We start from the raw sequence: 25693 nt of genomic DNA, 5'->3' as shown, positions 1-25693 counted from the left end.
ATAAAACAGTAAAATGGCAATAAATATATACCTGCCAACAATTGAATCTAAAAAACAAACTAAGCAAGCAAGAAGATGAGGGACAGAATATGGATATAGAGAGCATTTTTATGGTTGCCAGGTGGGATGGAGGTGTGGGGGAATGGGTAAAGAGGTGAGAAGATTAAGAAGTACAAATGGTTAGTTATAGAATAGTCATGGGGATGTAAATACAGCATAGGAAATGGAGTAGCCAAATAACTTATATGCATGACCCATGGACATGAACAATGGTGTGGAGATTACCTGAGGGTGTGGGGGGTGCTGGGTGGAAAAGGGCAAAGAGGGAAAAATGGGACAAGTAATTGCATAATCAATAAAATATAATTTAAAAAATAAAATTAAAATAATTAAAATAAAAAATCTTACCAAAATTGGTGAATTTTTGTGCAGCCATTTTAATATTGAAGATAGAAGAAGATATACAACATTTAGGCACATTATGTTTTATTATTTCAAGAACGGTAAAATGCAACTAAAACACAAAAAAAGATTTGTGCAGTTTATGGAGAAGGTACTGTGACTGATCGAACGTGTGAAAAGTGGTTTGTGAAGTTTCTAGTACTATTGACATTTTGGCCGAATAATGCTTTGCTGTGAGGCTGTCTTGTGCATTAGAAGATGTTTAGCATCTTCCCTGGCCTCTACCCACTGGATGCCAATAGCAGGAGATAGCTGACATATTCAAAATATCCAAATCAATAAAAGTTACTGGTGCAAATGAAAAATGTGTCTTTTATTTTACAGAAAAAGTAAATGGACTTTTTGGCAACCCAATGTGTGTGTGTGTATATGTATTTTCTGGAAATCAATTAATGAATATGCATAGATAACAGGCCTGTGTATGCTGGTGCATATCTTATTTTCAACTCCTTCATAATAGACCAGTGACAAATCTTTACATGGGATGTGCCTGGTTTCTCTTCCAAATGGCCAGGCCCCAGTGTTTTGTACCAGTTTCCTGCTCTACACACCTCAAGTCCATCCTCCAGCCCACACGAAGGAGTGGCCTTTTTCCTGGCTTTTTTATTAAACATTTACTACTGAACTAGGTCCTGCAGGGATATCCAATCTTTTGGCCACACTGGGAGAAGAGTTGCCTTGGGCCACACATTAAATGCATTGTGATAGGTAATCACACACACAAAAAAAATCTCATAATGTTTAAGTAAATGTATGATTTTGTGTTGGGCTGCAATCATAGCCATCCTGGGCTGTGGGTGGCCCAGGGGCTGCAGGTTGGACACCCTGTGAGAGGGAAACAACATAGAAAAAGGGAAGGGAACTAACATTTACTAAGTGCTCATTGACTATTGAGCATTCTGGGAGCTTAGTTGACATCATACTTATAACAGGCAGGGCTGTAACCTTACAATACTCATCTGGGTTTGAGGCCCAGCTCTACCACATATTGTAATCTTGAAGTTATTCAACTTTTGTGGCCACAGGATTTCTCATCTATAAAATGGAAGTACTTCAGGGTTGTTGGGTGAAGCACCGAACTCTGTGGCACACAGCCATCAGTTATTGCCACTGGCATCAGCTGAAATCTGGCTCCCTCTTAGGTGTCTCCTCCTCCAAAAAGCCTTCCCCCATCTTCTGAATCTGATGGTGTCCCACCCTCCCACTTTGTCTTTGGATTCTACCTTCTTCCTAGAGCTCAACACTGGCAGTGAAGACTATTCAAAAGCAGGAGTCTACATTATATTCCCAGCAGCACCTAAAAATTCCTTGCACATGCTAAGTCTTCTATAGAAAGTCATTGAATTGAAATAGCCAAACTGTATTCTTCATGGCAAACTTCCCATTTAGCACCTTAAATTTGCTAGTGGATTGTCTAAATTGCCCTTCCTCAACAAAGAAAGATGCATTTTACATTTATAAGAAAGTCACACAAGCAAAGCTTGGGTTCTACACTTCGCATATTATACAAAATCATGACAAAACAATCCTTAAAGTGTTCTAAGGAAGGAGCCATGCTGGACGCTGACATACTGCCTTTCAGTAAATCCAACACAGCCTTTCCCCCCTTTAATTATTGATTCCTGGGTTAATACGAGATGACACAGATGGAATGCATTTAGAGGCATGTGACAGGAAAATCACCTGTTCCCTCAGTCAGCAAGGGAACATGTTCTCATTATTGATGGCATGAAGGAAATGAGATGCTTTGAAGGAACAGCAGATTTGCTTCTTCTAGTTTATATGTATTCCATGAGAAGGAAAAAGGTACTTTTAATATTATTTAAATCATTTATTTATTTCTGAATTCAAATAGCTGAATTTGTGTAAATTTAAATATATGATACCATTCCACAACCCAGAACTCACTCCTTTCTTAGCTCGCTGGTGAATCCTATTCAGGGCTGTGTTATACACACTAGCTTTGCAGTGAATTGCAAATGCAGATGGTAGGGGATGAAACAAGGGAACATACTTGATCTGTGGAAGAGGGCATTAACAGCCATCACCCCTGTATGATCACTGTTAGAAGATGTGGCTAAATTTCTGGTCCTTCTGCCTTCTCCCCTAATGCCAAATGCAAGATTAATGCTCCTCTTTATCCAGGGCTGTTAAGTGTTAGTGTGCTTCTTGCATTTCTCTTTGGTATCCCAAGGATGCTCTCTTATTGTCATTGCCCCCAGCTCCATGTCCAGGGTACAGGAGGAGGGGCATTGTGTACAAACACTGCTGACACCTGTGGGTGACCACTGTACTGTGTCCTTTATTCTTCACCTGTCTGGCCATGTGGCTATAGGCCACTAATATCTATAGCTAGCCCCCTTCTCTTTTTGCTGCAATTGAAAGTTATAGTTCATCCAAACTTTCTGGGGTCTTTTTGGTGGTTGTTGTTGATTTTTATGCATGCAAAACAATTTTATGAAGTGTTTTCAAAGAGTAAACATCATGGACATGTTTGTGAGGACAATGGTCTTTTTTTTTTAAATCCTCACCCTAGGATATGTTTATTGATTTGAGAGAGAGAGAGAAACATTGATGTGGGAGAGAACCATCAATCAGTTGCCTTCTATACCCAGCCCAAAAGGCTCCCCAACTAGGGATTGAACCCACAAACTTTTGGTGCCTGGGATGATGCTTCAAGCAACTGAACCACCAGGCCAGGGCAGGATGATATTTCTTATTATGTTATCATAATAAGCTCAGCACCTTTAGGATGGAAATAATGTCTTTATCTATCTCTATAACTCTATGTGATTCACAGCACATAATAGGTCATCAGAAAATGTTATTGATTTAATTGCATTGTCTACATCATAGGCTTGCCACTTGGGTTTTTAACAAGAGTTCCACAAAATCTTAAAATTGTATGAAAAAGTATATGTGCGTGTACTTTTTTTCCCTTGGGAAAAGATCCTGCTCTGATCTGAGAATGCTGGTGCCCGCTGTGAACCTTTCCTTCACGTTTTGACCCAGGTGAGGGAGGCAGCACTGGTGCAGAGAATGCAGGGACAACTTAAGACAGGTGATGACCCAGAGTCAAGGCTGAGGAGTCAAGGCTGAGACATGCCGGGAGAAAATAGGCATATGAAAAAATACTGGGAAAATTCTTGTCACATCTGTCAAAATGCTATCCTGCCACATTGCCCCATGGGTAGGTTCGATTTTCAGGGGCACTGAGAAGTTCGTGTCACCTCCTTTAAAAATGTCACTTTGGTGTGTGCTACTATTCCGTTGTGCAGCTCCTTGCCTATTCAGCCTAGGCCTCTTTCTTCCATTCTAAATGAGAATAACTCGCCACCATGGCTGCCTTTCATGCTCAGAATGCCTTTGTTGAGACCCAGTTATAAACTCCCTGCAGGCTCAACATGCTTGCTAAAAACAACAAAAATACTGCTAAAGTAGATTTTTTAAAACACCACTACCCTACAATAATCAAAGATCTGAAAGTATAATAAAAAACTTCCTGGTCAGCCCTGGCCAGTGTGGCTGAGTTGGTTGCAGCAATGTCCCATACACGGAAAGTTTGCAGGTATGATTCCCTCCCTGTCAGGGCACAGGGCACATTCATAGATTGTGGCTTCAGTCCCCAGTTGGGGAGCCTTCAATAGGCAACCAATTGATGTTTCTCTCTCTCTCTCTCTCTCTCTCCCCCTCCCTCCCTCTCTCTCTCTCTCTCTCTCTTCTCTCCCCACCCCCTTTCTCTCTCTAAAAGCAATGAAAAATGTCCTTGGATGAAAATAAAAAAAAAGAACTTCCTGGTCAATATCTGGATGAGAAAGCCTGCTACCAAAACGGTAAAAAGACTGCTCGATGATCAGAGCCCCTAGGGGCATCTGTCAATACTATACCTTTAGGATGCACTGTACTGCACCTTTATTAGAACAGTGACTATCAAAGACAACCAAGTACTGAGGAAATAAGAACCAGCAAAACAGCAGAAAAAGGTCCACATAGACTTCAGCTATCAGGAGACTATAAAAAGCTACAGGCCATATCTGAAAAAGAACTAAACTAAAAGTAAAGATAACTGAGATTGAAAACTCAACAACCATATTGGTAACATACTGACCCTGTAAGGCAGAAATAATGAACGGAAAGAAAGGGCAGAAGGCATTCTATAGAATGCAGTACTAGGAGAAGACAATGGAACACACACACAAAAGCATACAGGAGACGTGGAGAATATGATACAAAGTTCTAACATTGGCATGCCAGGAAGAGATGAAAGAGAGTAGTATAGATTGAGGATTTTTCAGAACTGGTAGACATCTCACAGATTTAAGAGACTCAGTGGATTCCAACCAGAATAGAATGAAATCCGTGTCTAGACACCTCATAATGAAACTGCAGAAAACCAACACATAGAGGAAAAACAGAGGGGAAAAAGCCAGAGGGGAAAACATTATCTTCAAAGGAGCCACTGACAATGGACTTTTAACAGCAAGTCAGAAAAGGGTAGTCCCATACAGCTTTAATGTGCTCAAAGAAAATTAGTGCTAACCTAGAATTCTATACACTACAGACACACAAAAAGTTTTTTTTTTAAATGAATTTGGTCCCTTTTCTTAGTCTTTGGTCCCATATAAAACTCTTGGCACTCTGGGAGAGGTCTGAAAAACCCATGCGGGTCGATTGCACTTTACATGATAGGCCACGCAATGCGTTCATCAGACTGGTGGTGAGAAAGCCATAGGACGAGACCCTGTAAAGGCACACGGAGTTGGCGGGAAAGGGGGAGGGAGTACCCGAGAGGTTGGAACTGGCTGCCAAAGACCAGTGAGGCCTACCTAATGATTTGCCATACAGTGAATACAGCTCATTGGTGAAAAACACCTGCTATATCTCCTTCTGTTGGTTCCTCATCTATTGATGATGCATCAAGAATGGTTCCTTATAGGCAAGGTGGATACAATATCTAACAATTCTAAGGCACCTGCACTCATCAGTCAGAAAATATTCCCACCATCAGACCAGAGCTGGCTGTTGCACAAAATTAGTATCCTGGAGGCCCCCCATGGTATAAGTTGTTAACCCTTTAGTGGCTACAATATGTGGAAACCCAGATGGGGACCTGATCAGTTAGGGTAGTAGAGACATTCGAGACAGCAGCTATCTAACAGTTGGTATTTTAATACATGTATTAGCAGTCCTAATACAGACCAGGTGAGGATGAGTCCTGCTCACAGCCCTTCCACCAGACCTCTTAGCACCTTTCCTTCTTCCTCTGCTCCCTGGTCACTGGTCACCTTTCTGGAACCCTTGCAAACAAACCTTCCAAGAGAGCTACTATTTCCTTGTCTAGTTCTACCAGGAATATGCCTTAACAAAAAGCCATAGGACAACTTTCTATCTCAAAACCTGGTTCCTAGTTCCCTTGGACACCAGACAGAGATTGTATATTCTCTTTTATATATTCATTCCCGGATATGACTGTATTATTTTATTGCATCTTAAATGGGTATTATAAAATTAAAATCTAGATTTATGCAGAAAAGAAAAAAATATTTCTGGCTCTGGTCAGATAGCTCAGTTGATTAGAGTCATTCTGATACCCCAAGGTTGTGGGTTCAATCCCTGGTCAAGGCACATACAAGAATCAACCAATGAATACATAAATGGTTGAAAGAACAAATAGATATTTCTATTTTTCTCTCTCCCTTCCCCTCTCTCTCTAATCAATTAAAAAGTTTTAAAAGAACTATTTCTTTGCTCTATAGTCATATTTAAAATACACTTCCTTCAAATGACATACTCCTTTGCTACATTTTATGGTTATAAAATAATTTATTTTCTTTATTATACCATATACATTTATAATAAAAAAGTTAAGAAATAAACAAAAGCACCTGTAATCTCCTTCCATTTCCCTCAGATACTGACTTTACGTGTGTGTGTATCTGATCCAATTAACTTAACACTCACTTTGTACAGAAACCTTTTTAGGATGAAGTTATCTCTGTACTCATTGAAAGTGTCATGTGTGCCAAGGTACAGCTGTACTTAGCAAAAGAAACAATTTATTCTTCCTGGAGACAATATCTTTATTGGATTCTAGTGAGTAGATCAAGCACTATCAATGTAAAGTTGCTTTGACATCAAACAAAAAACCCTGCAGTAGCGCAACTCAATATGATTTGGATTATCATCTGCAGATACAAAAACACATCAGAAGTTCAGAGCCCAAGGACTTCATTTTTAAACCTTAGGGCTTGAACTACATCTGAATTCAAATTCAGTATGCCCTTAGATCAACTTGAGCTGACAAGTTCTTTAGAAAAAAGTGGAATAAGGCAATTTGATGGAAATTATACTGTGCAGTGCCTTGTCACTCCAGATATTTCACTTTTACATCAATTTTTTTTCAATTAATTTAAAGGTAACTGCTATGTGCCAGATATGCAGGCTATTTGTCATTATTATTCATTTATTTATATGCAGCACTGTCATTTACAAGGACATATTTCTTGGGAAAACATAATTTCTCTAAACTTATCAACTTGCTGATGTAAAACTTTCTCAAACCTTTTCTCTGGAAAGAAAGTTAAGCATTGGTTGTCAGAGAATGTTCCCCAGGGACCTCCACACTCGGTGCACACTTGGGCCTCTGCTCCTGGCCTGCTCACACTCACCAGGCTCTCTGCCCTGAAGCCCAGGACGATCAGGTGGGTACAGTGTTGTTCCAAGCATAAAGAAGCCTCAGCAAAAATGTGACGATTTAAGGCGACTTCCAGAGAAAAGAGCAATGCATGCTGTGGAATATGTGGGAAGAACTACTGTGTCGGCACATGAATGAAATAAAAACAAATGTTTACTAACACATCCTACAGCCACTCCCCTTGCCCACTTCCTTTAATAAGAACCTAGAATCACAGACTCAAAAGTCTAAAGAAGCTTAGAATAGGAAGGGACTTTAGAGTTTATTTTATTCAACATTATTTTATAGGTAATGAGGCTGAGATCCAGAGAGGTAATTCCACAAGACAGCCCCAGGACAGAGATGTCTCTAGAGTCTGCTGGTCATGATTTATCACGGGTGGTCTAGCACCCCATGTGTGAAGAGCCAGGTAGAGAATGTCTGGGTGTGTGGAATATTATGGAGGTCACTAAATGACAAACTCCCAAACTCTGCTGCCACATTTACATGTCTCATAATTCCCACCTGTGAAATCACCTCCTCCATTTCATTCAGAGCTCACTTATACTCTGTCTCCTCTAAAAATGTTTATTAAAGCAATGCGAAGTTAATGCCTGTTTTAAAAAGTAAAATTATACCCATACCAAAACATGACTAAGAATCTGGATTTTTATGCTTTCAGGTAAACAAAAGCAAACATTCCCTCCATCCTGAATCTCACATCAAACTCACATGAAGTACATATGTTTTAACAATTTTTAAAGTCTTAGAAGGCAATCACATGAAGTGTACAGCATTGCAGTTGATCGATGCTTTTGCAATAAGTCTGCAGCTTTTGCCTCCAAGGATCAGGCAACCACAAGCTTCATTCTTCTTGGAAGACAGCTTAGCAGTTCACCATCTTCATTTAGTCTGCTGATGGTTGGTGTGTCGTTACATGCTCAAAGTTCTCACTTTCATTCACTGCATACAGAAAGTCAGCTGATAACCTTAACATTTCCTTTAACAGGAAAGTAGCTGGCATACAATGATGAATCAGTAATGGAGCATAAAGATTACCCCACTTCACATTTTTCAATGGTTCCCGAGAGCCTTCGGGATAAAGTCCAGACCCCTTAAACTGTCAATCATGGACCTCCAGGATCTGAGATTCATCTCTCTTTCTAATTCCAATTCTCAACCCTCCCCCTCCTACTCTGTGGCCCAGGCACACAAAACTACTTTGAGTTCCCTGGAAAAATCAAACTCTCGCTCTTCCCTCTTCTGAGACTGCCCTGCATGTACATAAGCTCTTGACATTTGTCTGCTTAGTTCTGACTCACACTGTAAAAGTCCATTTAGTTGTAGACATCCATTTGGAGTGTTATCATAACATAGTTAATGTTAACTGCACCCTAAATATGGGAACAATCAAGGCACTTTCAGTGGGACATCAACATTTGCCTTTTCATCACTAATCTTTTGGTAAAATAGTTTACACTCACTACCCCCATTTCTTTATTGTTTGAATAATTTCTTAATCCCTTGCAAACCTGCTTTCCCTGACATTACTCAACAGAAAATATTTTAAAGGCTACTAGTGTCCTCATAACCATTGAATTCATTGGCAACAGTTTTTTTCCCCTCAAATACCAAGCCTCCCTAAGGTCTCCAAAGCCATCTAGACTTCTAGTCATCCTACAATGTCCTCCCTCCCTTTTCCTTGTGTGGCACATAGTTCTTCTAGCTGTCCTACTCTAATTGCTTCTTGTCTGTGTCATTTACTGGCTCCGCTTCTTTCTCTAATTAAAGATATTCCTCTGGGTTCATTAGATTCAGAACATTAGCATCAGGATGCCTTCCAATCCCTTAACTCACAACAAACTCAAATATTTGTGTATCCTGGTGACTCTAGCTTCTTAGTGAAAAAGCGAGAGCTCATAGTCTAGTAAAAGAGCATTAGTTTTGTAGACAGACTTGGGTTCAATCTTATCTGATCCTTATTCTTTTTTAAAAAATTAATCCTTGTCTAAGGGTATGTTTATTTATTTCAGAGGCAGGGGAACAGAGAGAGAGAGAGAGAGGGAGGGAGGTAGAGAACATTGATCAGTTGCCTCTCTTATAAACCCTGACCAGGGATCAAACCCACAACCTACGTATGTGACTTGACTGGGAATTGAACTGGCAACCTTTTGGTGTATGGGATGATGCTCCGATCAACTGAGCCAGACAGCCAGGGCTGTCACTCATTTTTGAGCAGTATGACATGGAGCATACTAGATCCATCTGGGCCTTAGTTTTGCATCTGTATGTTGGAGAAAATGCCTGTCTTTTGGCATTACGATATGAAGTGCAGTATGCAAAGTATTGCTAGGTACCAAAGCTGGGTACATAGTGGGCACTCAGTAAGAGTTAATCTCTATTACTCTTATCTCTACACCCACTTCCCTGACACTTGTATAGTATCTCACTCCCAACCATTTCTTCATATACATCAACAATAGGTATATATTACAGGGTGCAGATATGTTTCCCAATTTTTTACCAAGGCAAAGCCCAATTCCTCCCTATTTAAAAATCTCCAGGATCTAACTCCATCTTTCTTCTCCAGCCTTTCCCCTTGCTGCCTTTTTCAATGAATACTATTCTCCAAGCAAACTGGAGTTTTTCTGGTCCTCAAGAGACCATATATTCTTCACCTCAAGGTCCAGCTCAACTTCTGCATCCTTCATGAAACTTGTTTCCTCCCTGGCCAGGTGTTTTATCCTTAGAGCATTTTATTAGTACTTCTCTCTCTATGGGTACTCATATTATCTGGTACTCAGTTATTTGTGCAAAACTGATCCTTCCTAACGTATAGATTGTAACCTCTTTGAAAAGAGAAACTAGACTTCTGGCCAAGATGGAGGCATAGGTAGACACATTGTGTCTCCTCACACAACCAAAATAAGGACAGCAACAATTTAGAAACAAAATAACAACCAGAACTGACAGAAAATTGAATTGTGTGGAAGACAGATAACCAAGGAGTTAAAATAGACACATTCATCCAGACTGGTAGGAAGGGTGGAGTGGGGCAGCTGGGCGGAGAGGGGTTGTGGCACAAAAAGCGGTGGTACCAGGCACATAAGGCATTTTGGGCGCACAAGACTGTAGCGGGTGGACCCTGGGTGCGCAGGCGGCAGCTGGTAGACCCTGGGCCTGGGATGGCAACGGGCAGAACCAGCAAGGTGGCGAATGTGAAGCAAGACACTGCACACAAGGTGGCTTGCTGGCTGACCATGTGGTCCCACATTCATGCACAGATAAACCAAGCAAAATTGGGGAGACAAACTGTGCAACCCAAGGTCCCAGATTGAGAAATAGAGCCTTGGGGCACTGATTGAAAACACCTGTGGGGACTGAGGTGCCAGGAAAGACTCCCAGCCTCACAGGAGAGTTCGTTGGAGAGACCCACGGGGTCCTAGAACATGCACAAGCCCACCCACATGGGATTAGCACCAGAAGGGCCCAGTTTGCTTGGGGGAAACGGCGGAAGGGGCTGAAAACCGACAGAGTGGAGCAAGTGCCCTTGTTCACTGTGGACCCCGCTCCCACATACAGCGTCACAACCCAGTGACTGGGTTGTCCCACCCTGCTGAACACCTAAGGCTCCACCCCTCATACATAACAGGTGCTACAAGACCAAAAAATGGCCCAAACAGAAGAACAGATCAAAGCTCCACAGCAAATACAACTAAGTGACTAAGAGATAGCCAACCTATCAGATGCTTAGTTCAAAGCACTGGTGATCAGGATGCTCACAGGATTGGTTGAATTTGGTTGTAAATTAGATGAAAAAATGAAGGCTATGCTAAGTGAAATGAAGGAAAATGCACAGGGAACCAATAGTGATGGGAAGGAAACTGGGACTCCAATCAATGGAGCGGACCAGAAGGAAGAAAGAAACAACCAAACAGGAAAGACGGAAGAAACAAGAATGCAAAAAAATGAGGAGAGGCTTAGGAACCTCCAGGACATCTTTAAATGTTCCAACATCAGAATTATAGGGGTACCAGAAGGGGAAGAGAAAGAGCAACTAGTGGAAAAGTTATTTGAATAAATAATAAAGGAGAACTTCCCTAATCTGTCAAAGGAAATAGGCCTACAGGAAGTCCAGGAAGCTCAGAGAGTCCCAAAGAAGCTGGACCCAAGGAGGAACACACCAAGGCACATCATAATTACATTAGCCAAGATGAAAATGAAAGAGAGAATCCTAGAAGCAGCAAGAGATAAGGAGACAGTCACCTACAAAGGAGTTCCCATCAGACTGTCAGCTGATTTCTCAAAAGAGACCTTGCAGGCAAGAAGGGCCTGGAAAGAAGTATTCCAAGTCATGAAAGGCAAGGACCTCCATCCCAGATTGCTCTATCCAGCAAAGCTTTCATTTAGAATGGAAGGGCAGATAAAGTGCTTCTCAGATAAGGTCAAGTTAAAGGAGATCATCATCACCAAGCCCTTATGTTATGAAATGTTAAAGGGACTTATCTAAGAAAAAGAAGATAAAAAACATGTATAGTAAAATGTCAGCAAACTCACAATTATTAACTGCACATAAAACAAAAACAAAAACAAACTAAGCAAACAAATAGAACAGGAACAGAACCACAGAAATGCAGATCACATAGAGGGTTAGCAACAGGGGAGTGGGAGGAGAAGAGAGGGGAAAAAGGTACAGAATAAGTAGCATAGATGATAGGTAGAAAATAGACAGGGGGAGGGCAATAATAGTATGGGAAATGTAGAAGCTAAAGAACTTATGACACATGGACATGAACTAAAGAGGGGGGATGTGGGTGGGAGAGGGTGTGCAGGGTGGAGGGGAATGAAGGGGGAAATGGGACAACTGTAATAGCATAATCAATACAATATATTTTTAAAAAAGAAAAGAGAAACTAGGTTCTTATTATGCTCTTACACTTTGCTAAGTGACATGGTGTGCATGTGTGTGTATATATATTTAAGCACCAAGTAGGCTTTTCCTTGGGAATTATTTTCACCTCCTCAACTTCTTATAAATGGGTAGGAATATAATGGAAAGGGAATGGTGTATATTAGGCACTGCTGGCTGAACTTCCACTTGGAATTCTCCCAGGAGCAGCAAAAAGGCAGTGTTGAAACAGTCATCCTAGAAATCAATCAGGTAAGCCTTTAAGATCTGTTGATCAATTGCAATCAGCTTCTTGGGAAACCCTTTACCAATTTCCTCTGCTTGTCCATATTTCTTTTCTTCTCCAGAGCTATTGTCCTAACATTCCAATCTCCTCTAAACCAAAAAGTAATCAAAAGACTTTATTTTAAACCTACAATTGAATACTCAGGAATATACACACATGTATTGAATGCCATTTTATGTATTAATTCATATCTGATAATCTTATTTCTTTAAAACAAAATTTCTTTCAACTAAAATACAACTAGATTTTTATAGGTTAATTTTTTAAACATTTGTTTTTTCAAAAGTTTTATTTATTTATTTTTAGAGATGGGGAGGGAGGGAGAAAAAGAGAGAGAGAAACATCAATGTATGGTTGCCTCTTGCATGCCCCACACCGGGGACCTGGCCTGCAACCCAGGAATGTGCCCTGACTGGGAATTGAACCAGTGACCTGTTGGTTCACTGGTCAGCACTCTATCCACTGAGCCACACCAGCCAGGGTTATAGGTATAACTTTCATGCAGCATGTGTGTAGTGCTTTGGGTATAGTATAAATTCAGTATGTAATGGTTGGAAGAAGAATGAATTTACATTGCACAACTGCAGAACTTAATGTTGGTTAATTGCAGTGAGAACAAAAAGAAAAGAGTTAAATTGAGTGTGATGGTTGGGGGCTCAGCCCTAATCAATACCAGCTGGGTAAATTCTTGGGCATCACAATGATTTAAGTATTTCCAGCTGAGTTGCTTGAGAATAGAAATGAAGTGTTATTTTATTTTGTATTACTTTGTACTATGTCAAGTCTGAAGATACTTTTTCAAGTGCAAGAGTATCCAGGAAGTAGGAATACTGGAACATTCACTCTTCAAGGAAATTAGGTATAGTTCATATTTGTAAATTTTTCAACTATTGTGATCCTCAATCACTCCAAAGCATAAACGAAGTATTCAATTATCTATCTCAATTTACATATCATAACATCATACTGCTGGCACTAAAATCCAGTTCCAGACCCATTCTTCTCTCTACTATTGAATATCACAGAAACACAGATTGATAGAAAGTGAAGGATCTCTAGAAATGACCAAACCTAATCTTTTTTTAAAATGAAGAAAACTGAGGTCACAACAGCAGCAAAGCTCCTACAGACAAATGACCTGATGCCAAGTCCATGTCTTTAGAGGTCACTTTCAACATACACATTGTATTTATTTTTGCCTTTCTGAAAATCTAGAGGTCTAAAAAAACCTCTACAGGTTCTCTCAAGCCAGAGGTCCTCGTTTACATGTAGCCATAGGGCAAGTTTTATTTGGCTCACAGTGGTTTCCTGCCCTCTCCCCACACCCGGAGATTTAGGAGGGTGAAGGGTGGCAAGCAAACATTCTCATTAGCTATTTGGTAACCCCTATGGCACAAGTCTTTTATTCTAGAGTTCAGCTACCTTAATGAAGAGAAACTTACATGTTTTCTTGATATTTATTTATTTCCTCACCCCAAGATATGCTTATTAGTTTTAGAAAGAGGGGAAGGGAGCAAGAGAGGGAGAGAAACATCAGTGTGAGAGAGAAACATCCATTGGTTGCCTATCGCATGCACCCTGACTGGGAATCCAACCTGCAACCTGCAACCCAGACTTATGGACTGAGAGCGAATTGAACCCTCCACCTTCTGGTTTCCTGGACAACGCTCCAACCAACTGAGCCATAACAGCCAGGGCCAGGATTTCTTTTTTTTTTTTTTTTTAAGGAAAAAAAAAAGGAGAGAGACACAGATTAGGTTTGTATGTGCCCTGACTAGGGATCGAATTCTGCAACCTTTCAACTGAACTACAGGGTCAGGGCGAGGTATTTTGATGCGGTAGGAAGAGCACAGGATTTTGAGTATATACCAGCTTGCATCAAATCCCGACTCTGCCACCACTTAATTAATGCAGCTTTGGCCAGGACACTTAACTTCATTGAGCCTTGGACTCCTCATCAGTAAAATGGAGGTAATTCAGATTTTGTGTAGGATTTGAGAGGAATGTATGTCTGGCACACAACCAAAGATCGATTAAATATTTGTTAAATGAGTGAATAACACAGTCGATGCTCAATGAAAGGTGACCATGCACTGCTGGGTAGTGCTATCTTCTGGAGAGCTGCACAACTGAAGGCTCTTCTCCCACTCTGACCTCAGAGGGCTGAAGCTCAGCCCAGGGTCCAGCCCATACCTTCCCAACCTTAATCAAGTGCCACGTCCAGGGTCCGCAGGTGACTTGCTGAGCCACGTTGCGTAGCCCATTAGGGTACTATGGGCTTAGAACCTTGTCTCGCCTCTCTCTTCCCATTCCTCTCCTTAGAGTCAGAGAGAGCCTTACAGCAATTCTCAGCCCTAAGACACAATTCCTCTATGTGCGGGGCACCCCCTGCCTTAGTGTCCAGCAGGAATTAATCATTTCATTTTTGCCATCCTTTTTATCTCTCGGTTTTCAGGTTTTCGTTCACGCTTAGCGACGACACTACACTGTCCTCCGTGGCCAAGGCCAGAGCCGTCTGCTCCTACGGCACTAGGACGATTCTGTGCAGTATGGTGGACCACGTTGCCTAGGAAACTGGGGAGGGGCTTAGGAAAACGTCAGCCAAACGCCTGGTTTGCGCAGGCGCTCGCGTCGTAGCTTTCACTATCGCGAGAATCACTTTCCGGAAGTTCCACGTCAGTCAGTCCGTCGGTCAGCGGGTGTGTGAATCTCTTCAGGGACTTCTTTGCGGGTTTCCAGTTACGGCGTCCCAGTTCGGACTGACGGAGCCATGGTAGGTCCAGACCCTGCAGGAGGGAGCGAGACCCCTTGGTTTCAGGCCAATGCATGGAAATCCTGGTCTGGGGCCCGCGGTAAGAAGTGGCTTTGGCCCCCGCTGTGGCCGCCGCCTCAGGCCTTGTTGGGTCCTAGTCCAGTTTGTGTTCGTGAGGAGGCGGTGGGACCCAGGAGACTGGGGTGGTTTACGGGGAAGCGGTACCTGTAATTGGGCCGGGGAGTCCCTGGCTCCACTGGTGCTTATGGCCTTTGACGGAGCTCCTGAAGTCTGCAGCGGGGTCCGTGGTCATGGTTCAGTTTGGAAGTACAGAAGGCTGTAAATGAACTTCGTAGAAGGCTTTGGCAAAATTACCTCATTCTGCCTTTAAAACAGTGACAGCTGCTCTTGCACTGTGGTTGAACTTAAAATCCTGGCATAGTGTGTGCGCTGACCACAAACTACGAGCCTAAGCAGATGAGCAAAAAAGAAAGTAAATAGAATGTATATGGAGTCAAAAGTGGGGTTCCAAATGCTATTCTGGCTTAGGTTTCTGAGGGGAAAAGACGGGTGAGAGAGTTGTTTATCAAACTGGCCTGGTTTTCTGCATTTGCAAATCTGGTGGCTGGTAAGAATGGCAACACTTTTTTTTTATTATCACCCTCTCCCTCAAAAATGCCCTGAAATACTTTTTCACAAGAGTGTTATAGTTAAAAAAAAAGTAGTGTAAAAATATTATTTTTGAAAAAAAGTAAGAAAGTATTTTATTTTAATTTAAACATTTTCCAGCCTTTTTCCTTTTTCTTTTTGCTTGTTATGAAGCACAGGTTCAAAGACTTTGGAGCTAGAACTTCAGAATTAATAAGTTAAACTTCCTCATCTGGCAGTTAAAAATAAAACTTAAAATTAAGTTTGTAGGAGGCTAGTTGAGGCAATTGAAAATACAACAGAGATTGAGTCCTAGGGCAAGCTGTTGAAAATTACAGATACTCCCAGAAAAATGCATAGAGAAACACCATGTTGCATAAAATTTCAGTGGGCTCACTCATGGACGCCCTGCCCACTAGTCTTATCTGTGAATTTTCTTGGGTCACCAGGTTCAGAGCCCCTGAACAAGACTTCAGGTCTTTTAAGTCATATTAACCACATACTCAGGTCTGGGGTCTGCTGTGCTTTCAGTAATGGACATTTTTGGGAAGGGCCCTTGGCTCTGCCTAATTAAGTTTTGTTATGTAATCTGTACATTAAAGAATATATTTCTATAATTTCCTTCATTTTAACACAATTTAAAATCTTTTAAGAAACAAAATGAATTCATTTATTCACTCATTTACTAGCGAGTGTTTACTATGTTCCATGCACTTCGCTAAACTTTTGCCTCCTGATTCTTATTACATCTGGGAGAGTGAGTTATGAACAAACAGTAGGCCAGGCACTGTTCTGTTTAACACTTAATTTATTTCCATAACACTAAAAGATAATTGTGTCATCACTCCTTTACCTGTGTTGAACCTAAGAGAAGTTAACTTGCTCACTGTTGCACATTTTAATGAATGCTGGAACTGAAATTTGAATTCACCACGACCCTCTAGACCTGGGCTGTACTGTCTATCCTAAACCCCTGTACCCAAACACAGGCATACTTCATTTTATTTTGCTTTTGCTTTATTGCGCTTCACAAATACTGGGGGCAGGGGGGTTGTTTGTTTGTTTTGTTTTGTTTTTTTTTACAAATTGAAGATAAGACCCTCTACCAGCAAAAAGATTACAACTCACTGTAGGCTCAGATGATGGTTAGCAGTTTTGATTGTTATGTATATTGTTGTTTTTTAGGCATAATGCTGTTGCACACTTAATAGACTGCAGTATAGTGTAAACATAACTTTTATGTGTGCTGGGAAACCAACACATTCATTTGAGTTGCTTTATTGCAGTGGTCTGGAATCAGACCACACTATCTCTGAGGTATATCTATATAAGGTGCTATGCAGATAAAGACAAATAAGCAATGACTGCCCTTAAGGAGCATCTACTCCAGAAATCAAAAAGGGACATGTACACATTTTCAAAGGTTAAAATTTAATCTGTAGGGCCCCAAAGGAAATGCTATTTATGGCTAGGGTAATCAGAAAGATCATAGTGGTGGAGGTAACATTTCAACTGAGTCCTATACGAATCCAGCTTTTGGAAGATGGAGGGAGACATTGAGAGTTGAGGGTACAGTGTGAGTATATTAATCTTTGTATTCCAGAGTGCCTATGCCTAGTACAGTGTCTCATTCAAAGCAGTCACTTACATGTTGAGAGAAGTATAGCAAGAGCTCTTTCTTGGCTGTGGTTTTGAAACGGATTTGTGCAGTAGGGGAAGGTAAAGGTACCGTAGGATATTTCAGTCCCCTGGACCACCTTCTTGTAGCATCACTTTTGCTCAGTAATCAGTTATTTAAAACACTTAGTCATAAACTATACACAATTTGTAAGTGTCTAATTTCCTCAGTAAAGGAAAAGTATGAGATGTGCTGGCTTAGTGAAAGTCCCCACCATGGTTCCTGGTACATAATAGACACTGCATGTTTGTTGAATCAGAAGAGATCAGAAAAAGAAAATTTGTGATGAAGCAAATTCAGAAATGGATCAAGTAAAAGGCCACGCTTCCTTGAATGAGCAAAGATTGTGAAGATGGTGGTTTGAAAGTAGAAAATTTGAGATGGAGAGGAAGGGATGACAGTGGAAACGTTTTTCGTGGTGATGGTAGAGAAGATCCAAAGAATTCTAATCTTTTGAAGTAAATTAAGGGGTACTGGTTGGAGGGTATAAGTAAGGGAGGAGTAAAGTAAAATAAGGGGTACAAGTGTTGCTACAAGTGGGTGAGGAGTATATAGAAGTAAGAACAAGGTTCAAAGTAATCAGTGACCTAAATTTGATACAGATGCAAAAAGATGAACAAAAGCCTTGTGAGGTGTTTGTTTTGTTTCAGGAAATTGTCTTTGCCAAAATTATCCAGTGATCTTCATTTTGAGTTGGAAAGTAACCTTAAATCTCTGCCCCATTCATGAATATCATGGAAGTTAACAAAAATAAAAGTTTGACAGTAGCTCAACTTGCCAGATAAATTTGTAGTTTGTGTGTAAGAGCCGTTGAAGGGGAAATACATTTTAAATCAGTTTTCCTCAATTTGCCTAAAAGAGAATTAAGACTGTTGCTGTAAGGCACCATGTATTTTATATGAAAGTTTTCCTAGAATGGTATCTTTGAAAGAATTAAGAAAATTGTTATTTAAATCATTTTTTGTTTTGTGGTTTAGATGAGAAATCCAAATTGAAAAGGCAGGTTTATTGATTTGAGAGAGAGAAACATCAGTTAGTTGTTCCACTTATTTATGCATTCATTGGTTAATTCTTGTGTGTGCCCTGACCGGGGATTGAACCAGCAACCTTGGTGGAACAATGCTCTAACCGATGTTAGCTACTTAGCCAGGCATAAAAGGCAATTTTAAACTATTAGTATTTTCTGGCTTGAGAGAGTATTTGAGTTCTTGTTTAAAATTGTTCTGCTTTCCATTAGGTTCCTGCAAACTAAATCGATTAAAATACTGTAACGCTTCCATTTGCTCCAAAGGCTTTCATGGACATAGATATAATTCATATTGATCACATATTACATTGTCTAGCATTACTGTCAAAATCTACTTCCTCCGAAAAACTCTATTTTTTTGAGGTGTAATTGGCATACGGTGTTATATGAGTTTCAATATATAATTGAAATATAACAATAATCACAATATAGTGATTAGATATTTGTATATACATCTTATGAAATGATAACCACAGTAAGTCTAGTTAATATTCATCACCATATATAGTTACAAAAATTTGTTTTTCTTGTGATGAGAATTGTAAGATCTACTCTCAGCAACTTTCAAACATGCAACACAGTGTTGTTAACTATAGTCACAGCATTGTGTGTTACATCCCATGACTTACTTTATAACCGGAAGTCTGTTCCCTTTGACTTCCCCCGTTTCACCAGCCCTGCACCCCAGCTCTCGCAGCCACCAGTCTGTTCTCTGTAAACAGATCTGCGAGTTTGGGGATTTGTTTTTAAAGATTCCACATATAAGTGAGATTATACAGTACTCTTCTTCTGTCTGACTTATTTACTTAGCGTAATGCCCTCAAAATCCATACATGTTGTCATAGTAAAGTTTCATTCTTTTTATGGCCGAATAATATTCACTGTAGTATGTATACATATAAACCATATTTCTTCACCCATTGATGGGTGCAGATATTTTTCTGAGTTGGTCTTTTGTTTTTTTCAGATAAATACCCAAAAGTAGGATTGCTGGATCATGTAGTTCTATTTATAATTTTTGGAGGAACTCCATACTGTTTTTCATAGTGGCTGGACCAATTTACATTCCCACCAAGTGTGACAAGGGTTCCCTTTTCTCCATAACCTCACCCACACTTGGTATTTCTTGTGTTTTTGATAGAGCTGTTCTAACAGGTATGAGGTCCTATCTTACTGTGATTTTGAGTTGCATTTCCCTAAGAGTAGGGATGTGGAGCATCTTTTTATATACCTGTTGGCCATCTGTATGTCTTCTTCAGCAATATGTCTATTCAGATCACCTGCCCCCTTTTAAATTGGATTGTTTTTGTTTTGTTATTGGTTAGTATGAATTTTTAATATTTTTTTCGCTATTAGCCCCTTATTAGATATATGATTTGCAATTATTTTCTCTCATTTGGTAGGTTTCCTTTAATTTTGGTGGTGGTTACCTTTGTTATGGAGAAGCTTTTTAGTTTGATATAGTCTCACTTGTTTATATTTACTTCTGTTGCCTTTGCTTTTGTTGCCAGATTCAAAAAATCGCCCCTAAGACGGATGCCAAGGAGCTTTTTTGTTTTATGGTTTCTGGTCTTACATTGTCGTTTTAAATCAATTTTGAGTTAACTTTTGTGGGTGGTGTAAGATGGGGGTCCAGTTTCATTGTTCTGCATGTGACTCTACAGTTTTCCCAGCACCATTTATTGAAGAGACCAGCCTTTCCCCATTGTGTATTCTTGGCTTCTTTGTCATAAATTACTTGCCCACATATACATGTGGGTTTATTTTGGGCTCTCTATTCTGTTTCATTGATCTATGTCTGTTTTTATGCCAATACTATACTGTCTTGATTAATATTGTGATTTAGGGTTACTAAGACTTCATGAATAACTCTTTCTTAGTAATACTTTCTTATATGACATTAATGACATGGCCAGAAATGGTGATTTAGTAGATACTTTATGTTTATTTACCAGATGATCGATAAACCAAGGGTTCTCAAAATGTGGTCCATTATCTCATAGGAGTTCCCCATATTTTTTTAGGAGGTCCACAAATTAAAACTATTTTCCTAATAGTAAGACACTATGGGCCTTTTTCACTGTGTTGATATTTGTATTGATGCTGTGGAAGTAATGAAAGATAAAACTGCTAGTGCAGTGTCAGCAAATTCTAGTGATAGTGTATTCTTCACTGTCACACAGTTTTCTTTTTAAAAAGCCAGTTTCATTAAGAATATCATTGATGAAGCAGGAAAAAAAATACTACTTTTATCACATATCAACACTTGTGTATACATCTACATTATTGTGTGTGGTGAATGGGAAGTATGCATAAGGCACTTGTGTTGCGTACTGTTGTTTAAGTTGCTAGCTTTACTTGAAACAACGGCTGACAATGTTCAGACCTGATTGCTTGGCAGACATTTTCTAAAAGCTGAAAGAAGTCCCTGATAGTATTTTTTGCTGATGATAAAATTAGAGCTTTCTCATGTAAGTTAGAGTTTTAGAAAAGTTCTATCGCTGACCTTAACAGTTTTCTAAAACTTATCAGTTGGAGTCAATGGTGATATTAATACATGTGATTTTGATACTGTATAATGCAGTATGTCAACATTTGGAAGATCTGTGTAATTCATTGAACCAACATTTTCCAAGTAATTGATGTATGATGTTACAAAATGATGCATGGATCTATTCAAAATACAGACTAGAACAATAGGTTTTAAATAGCAAAGTGTAAAAGTTCACTTGGCCCTGGCTGGTGTAGCTCAGTGGATTGAGCATGGGCTGCGAACCAAAGCATCACATGTTCGATTCCCAGTCAGGGCACATGCCTGGGTTGCAAGCCACAGCCCCCAGCAACCGCACATTGATGCTTCTCTCTCTCTCTCTCTCTTCTCTTCCCTCTCTAAAAGTAAATAAATAAAATCTTTAAAAAAAAAAAGAGTGGGAGTTTTCTTTTAAAAAAAGTTCATTTGTATAGTTTCAGATTTCACACAGCAACTAACCTTTAAGAAACTACCACTTGTTACGTTTTGGTGTGATATCAAAGAAGTATATCCACAGTTATTTGACAAAATGTTAAAATATTTCTTTGTAACTACATATCTTTGTGAGACCAGTTTTTTTCATATACTTCACAAAACAACATACCACAATATATTGAAGGCAGAAGCAGATGGAAGAAACCAACTGTCTCTATTAATTCAGAATTTAAAGTTTTATAAAAAATGCGAAACGTTGCTACTCTTCTCACTAAATTTCTTTTGAAAATACACTTCATAAAAGCATATTATTTAAGTTAACATGAAATGGGTTTATTCTTGTTATTTGAAAATGAATGAATACATAAATATTTTAAGTTGTCTCAGTTTTAACTTTTATCATGGTAAATATCAATATATATAACCCACATAAAAATCATTTTTAGGGTCCTTAAAATTTTTTAAGAATATAAAGGAGTCCTGAGATCAAAAAGTTTAACTGCTGCTATAAATTTTAAAATTTTAAATATTTATATTTTTTGTGTGTATGAGTGAGGAAGTAGAAGAATTTACGTTGTGAATTCCTTTGCCTTGATGAGAATGATATTCATTGTGGTTTTTTGTTGTTGTTTTTGATCTACTTCTCCATCCAAACATTTAGACTTGATACTATGTCTTCAGTTTCCTAGAGTAAAACTGAATTGTTTTGTAGGCCTGTTAATGCACTGTTTTTAGTTACAATTTCAAACATATTATTTGGCATAACAATTTATTTTTTTTTAATGTTATTTCTTCTTAGCCTCTACGACTTGATATCAAGAGAAAGCTAACTGCTCGATCAGATCGAGTTAAGAGTGTGGATTTACACCCTACAGAGCCGTGGATGTTGGCGAGTCTTTACAATGGCAGTGTGTGCGTTTGGAATCATGAAACACAGGTAGGAATTTTTAAGGCCTTTATTAGAAATACTGTGTTAGACTGTGTTTATAATGACAGAGAAAAAATAGCATATCAGAGTCCAGTAATGCTTCCTCAAATTGGTACAAAGTGTGTTCAGTAAAGAGAAACATAGCTTGCAGAAGGCACAGTTCTGGGCTTCTAATACACAGTCTGTAAATGTTAAATTCTGTAGTATTAGCTTTTCTTTGAGATTAAGGAAACCAACACCAATCTAAGATTACTTGGCTGTGGAAAAGGTATTTAATGGTATTTACTTTTCCATTTAGTGATTAGTCTAATAGTCTTAAGAATGGAATTTTTAATTTTATTTTTCCTCCAGTGCTTAATATGATATGTAGATAAGTTTTAATCAGCCATACAAATTATAAATTATATCAGAAATATTTGTAGTCAGCTTTTGATTACACATATGAGAATATGCATTTTACAGAATATTTGCCTTAAATGCTTGTTTTGTTCTCTTTCATATGAGTAAATAATGTGTCCTTCAAATTAGTTTATCATATTTTCTAGTCTTTTTTGACCACAGTTGATCTTTTTCTTCTGAAGTGCAGAACAGATAGTCAGCACTGTGCTGTACAAGTTATGTGTCTCTTGTACAGTAATTGTCCTCAGTGTCCAAGGTTAAGTTCTAGAGTCCAGATAAAAATTCACATTTGAGAAATTTAAGAAGGCAGAAATAGACTAAGGGTACTAACATCAGGAGTAAACCTAAAAACCCTGCTAGAGCCTTTTGTCCCCGTAACAAAACAATGACTGCACATTAACACTTTGTTCTCTGCTGTTTCCAAGTGCCTACAACATTACTTGACACATAGTAAGTGCTCAGTAATTATTCGTTGAACCAGTGAATAATGAATATTCCATTTATTATTGTTTTACTATTTCAGGATTTCTTTCCTGTGTAATTTCTGATTTTTTACCTTGTGAATTCATTTTCCTTGAGGCAGATAATATAGGTTCTGTTTCATGGTTTTGTTTTTTTCTTTTTTGTCTACTTCTTCATTCATATGTTTGAAACCTTTCTGATTTTATGCTTAGCAAATATGTTGATGCTTCCTCTCACCCCCACCACACCTGCTAATTCTTTCTAGGGACCCCTCTGTCAGCTCAGGTTCAGGCTCGGTTTACTTATCTGGGATAAAGATGTTGTTTCCTTTCCTACATCACAAGATTGTCAAATGGATTAAATAAAATTAGGTAAATTTTGTATGAGACCTGTGTGTTAGCCATTATTTCCCTAACTTACATTGGGTGTTGAGTGTGCAGCATTTCTCCCCCTTTAGATAGTTCAGGTTTGAGAGTGTGGAAGCCAGCTCTCATGTCATTTGTATCAGCCACAACACTAACGTGGACCTGAACGTGACTGCTTGTTCTATAGCTGCTTTTCTTTTACTGCTCAACAGATCCCTGGGTTTGTTGGCTCCTCCTGTGAGCTTTTGTGGATTTGTCTGTCATCTTACAGATCACATTTCTGTCTGTTCTCAGTGTCTATATCACAGTCAACTGGTAGCATTTGTACAGGTTGGAATTGATGTCCCCATTTATTCATTATTTGTCTGAAGAAGCTCCTCAAGCCAGAGTAGGCTCAACAGTTCGGAGGAACTAGGCCCTATTCTTTTTGTTTAGTTACGTGGTTAATCAATCAGTAAGATTGTGCTGTTTTTATTACTCTGTGATACAGAAAGAGATTGAAAAATGATAGTTTGATTCTTCAGAATTTTAAAGAACAAGGAATCACAGTGAGAAAACAAAGAAAAGCATTCATACTTGCTCTATTACTCCTTTTGGGGCAGCTTGAAGGTACATCTAAGTCACTGTTTTCATACTGTACTAAAAAGAGATAAATAGCATTTGTAAGGATACATATGTTAAAGTGTACAGAAAAATTATATCCTGAGTTTATGGGTTTTATTTTAAAAAGAAACAGAGCTGATTCATTCAACAAATACTTAAAACATACTGGTTGTTTTCCAGTCACTGTTTTAGGCTCTAAGAATACAAGATTTCCACCCTTAGGGAGCCCAGCAGGAAGGATTGATGTTAAACACATGATTTTAAAGGTGTAAAGTTATGAAAGGGGAGTATGAAGTGCTGTGGGCGGGTTTTCAGGCTGAGGGAACAGGAGGAAAGGTAATTTGAGAGTAGCCACAGATGAGGCTAGAAAAGTAGGGAAGGGCTGGAGCACAGAGGATCTGGAGTTCCGTCTTGTGGACATTTGTTTTTTCTTACCTTTTATACATATTTTAAAAACCTGTTAAAGCAAAGCATGATTGACCTGTTTTTTAACTTGACTGTTGAGCTTTCATATTTTTGCCTGACAATATTTTTAAATCAGAAGTGGTCTAAATAATTAGATGTTTAAAGTATAACAGAAAAGATTTTTCAGTTATTTCCCCATAACTCAAAGTGTATATTCTTGTTAAATTTTAAAGACGCTGGTGAAAACATTTGAAGTGTGTGATCTTCCTGTTCGAGCTGCCAAGTTTGTTGCAAGGAAGAATTGGGTTGTAACAGGAGCGGTAAGTAATTACATGAGTTTCTAGTCCCATTTTCTGAATTGGTCAAAGATTATATAAATGAGTTACAGCATTTTGATTCTTGATTTGTTTTGTAAATTAGCGCAATGCTTTGAAGCATGGACTTTATAACATGAGCCTATAGTATAATTTTTCGTGCAAGTCATAACTGTAATGATAATTTTAAAATTTCCATTTCTAGGATGACATGCAGATTAGAGTGTTCAATTACAATACTCTGGAGAGAGTTCATATGTTTGAAGCACACTCAGACTACATTCGCTGTATCGCTGTTCATCCAACCCAGCCTTTCATTCTAACCAGCAGTGGTAAGAGGTGACCCCTTTTGGTCATGTGCATCTCTGAGTGATTTCATTCAATGAGACTTGTAATTCTTTACTGCTCTTACAAGTAGAGTTCTAATTCCAAACAGCCTTTAAACTATTTAAATCCATTAACTTGCTATTGATGCTGGTTGCTTTTATATTTTAATGAAATAGAACTCTATTTAGAATTTATATAGCAGAAGAGCTCCAGTTCCTGTCAGAGAAGACCTGAAGGCCTAGATGCTTAAACATCTGCTGAACAGAAAGCTCATTTATATGTTGATGAGTGAGCTTTTGGCAGATTGCCATATACCCTCCTCAGTGTTACCTTTATATTCAGGCTCATTAGCTCCTTGGTGTTATGTATGAAACAGTCGACCTTTTGGATCACAATTAAAACAAGTTGCACTGAATTGGTAACAGCTCTTTGAATCATTTTTAAGTTAAAAATTGAGAAGTAATTCACACTTTTTAAATCAATCTTGTAT

At 39.0% G+C, this 25693-nt stretch overlaps 1 protein-coding gene across 1 annotated transcript in view; it reads left to right on the top strand.

The window, feature by feature from the left end:
- Positions 1 to 14972: 14972 nt before the first annotated feature.
- The window catches only part of COPB2 (COPI coat complex subunit beta 2), a 35218-nt gene continuing 24497 nt past the window's right edge, over positions 14973 to 25693 (top strand). Inside the window, exons 1-4 of the mRNA XM_028519002.2 lie at positions 14973 to 15103; positions 22200 to 22337; positions 24796 to 24882; positions 25082 to 25208. Of these exons, the coding sequence (XP_028374803.1) occupies positions 15101 to 15103; positions 22200 to 22337; positions 24796 to 24882; positions 25082 to 25208 (355 nt within the window). The 5' untranslated portion in view covers positions 14973 to 15100. The remainder of the gene's footprint in view (positions 15104 to 22199; positions 22338 to 24795; positions 24883 to 25081; positions 25209 to 25693) is intronic.

The sequence above is a fragment of the Phyllostomus discolor genome, chromosome 7, assembly GCF_004126475.2.
Source record: "Phyllostomus discolor isolate MPI-MPIP mPhyDis1 chromosome 7, mPhyDis1.pri.v3, whole genome shotgun sequence".
Lineage (NCBI taxonomy): Eukaryota > Metazoa > Chordata > Mammalia > Chiroptera > Phyllostomidae > Phyllostomus > Phyllostomus discolor.
This window is presented reverse-complemented; position numbering and strand designations above follow the sequence as displayed.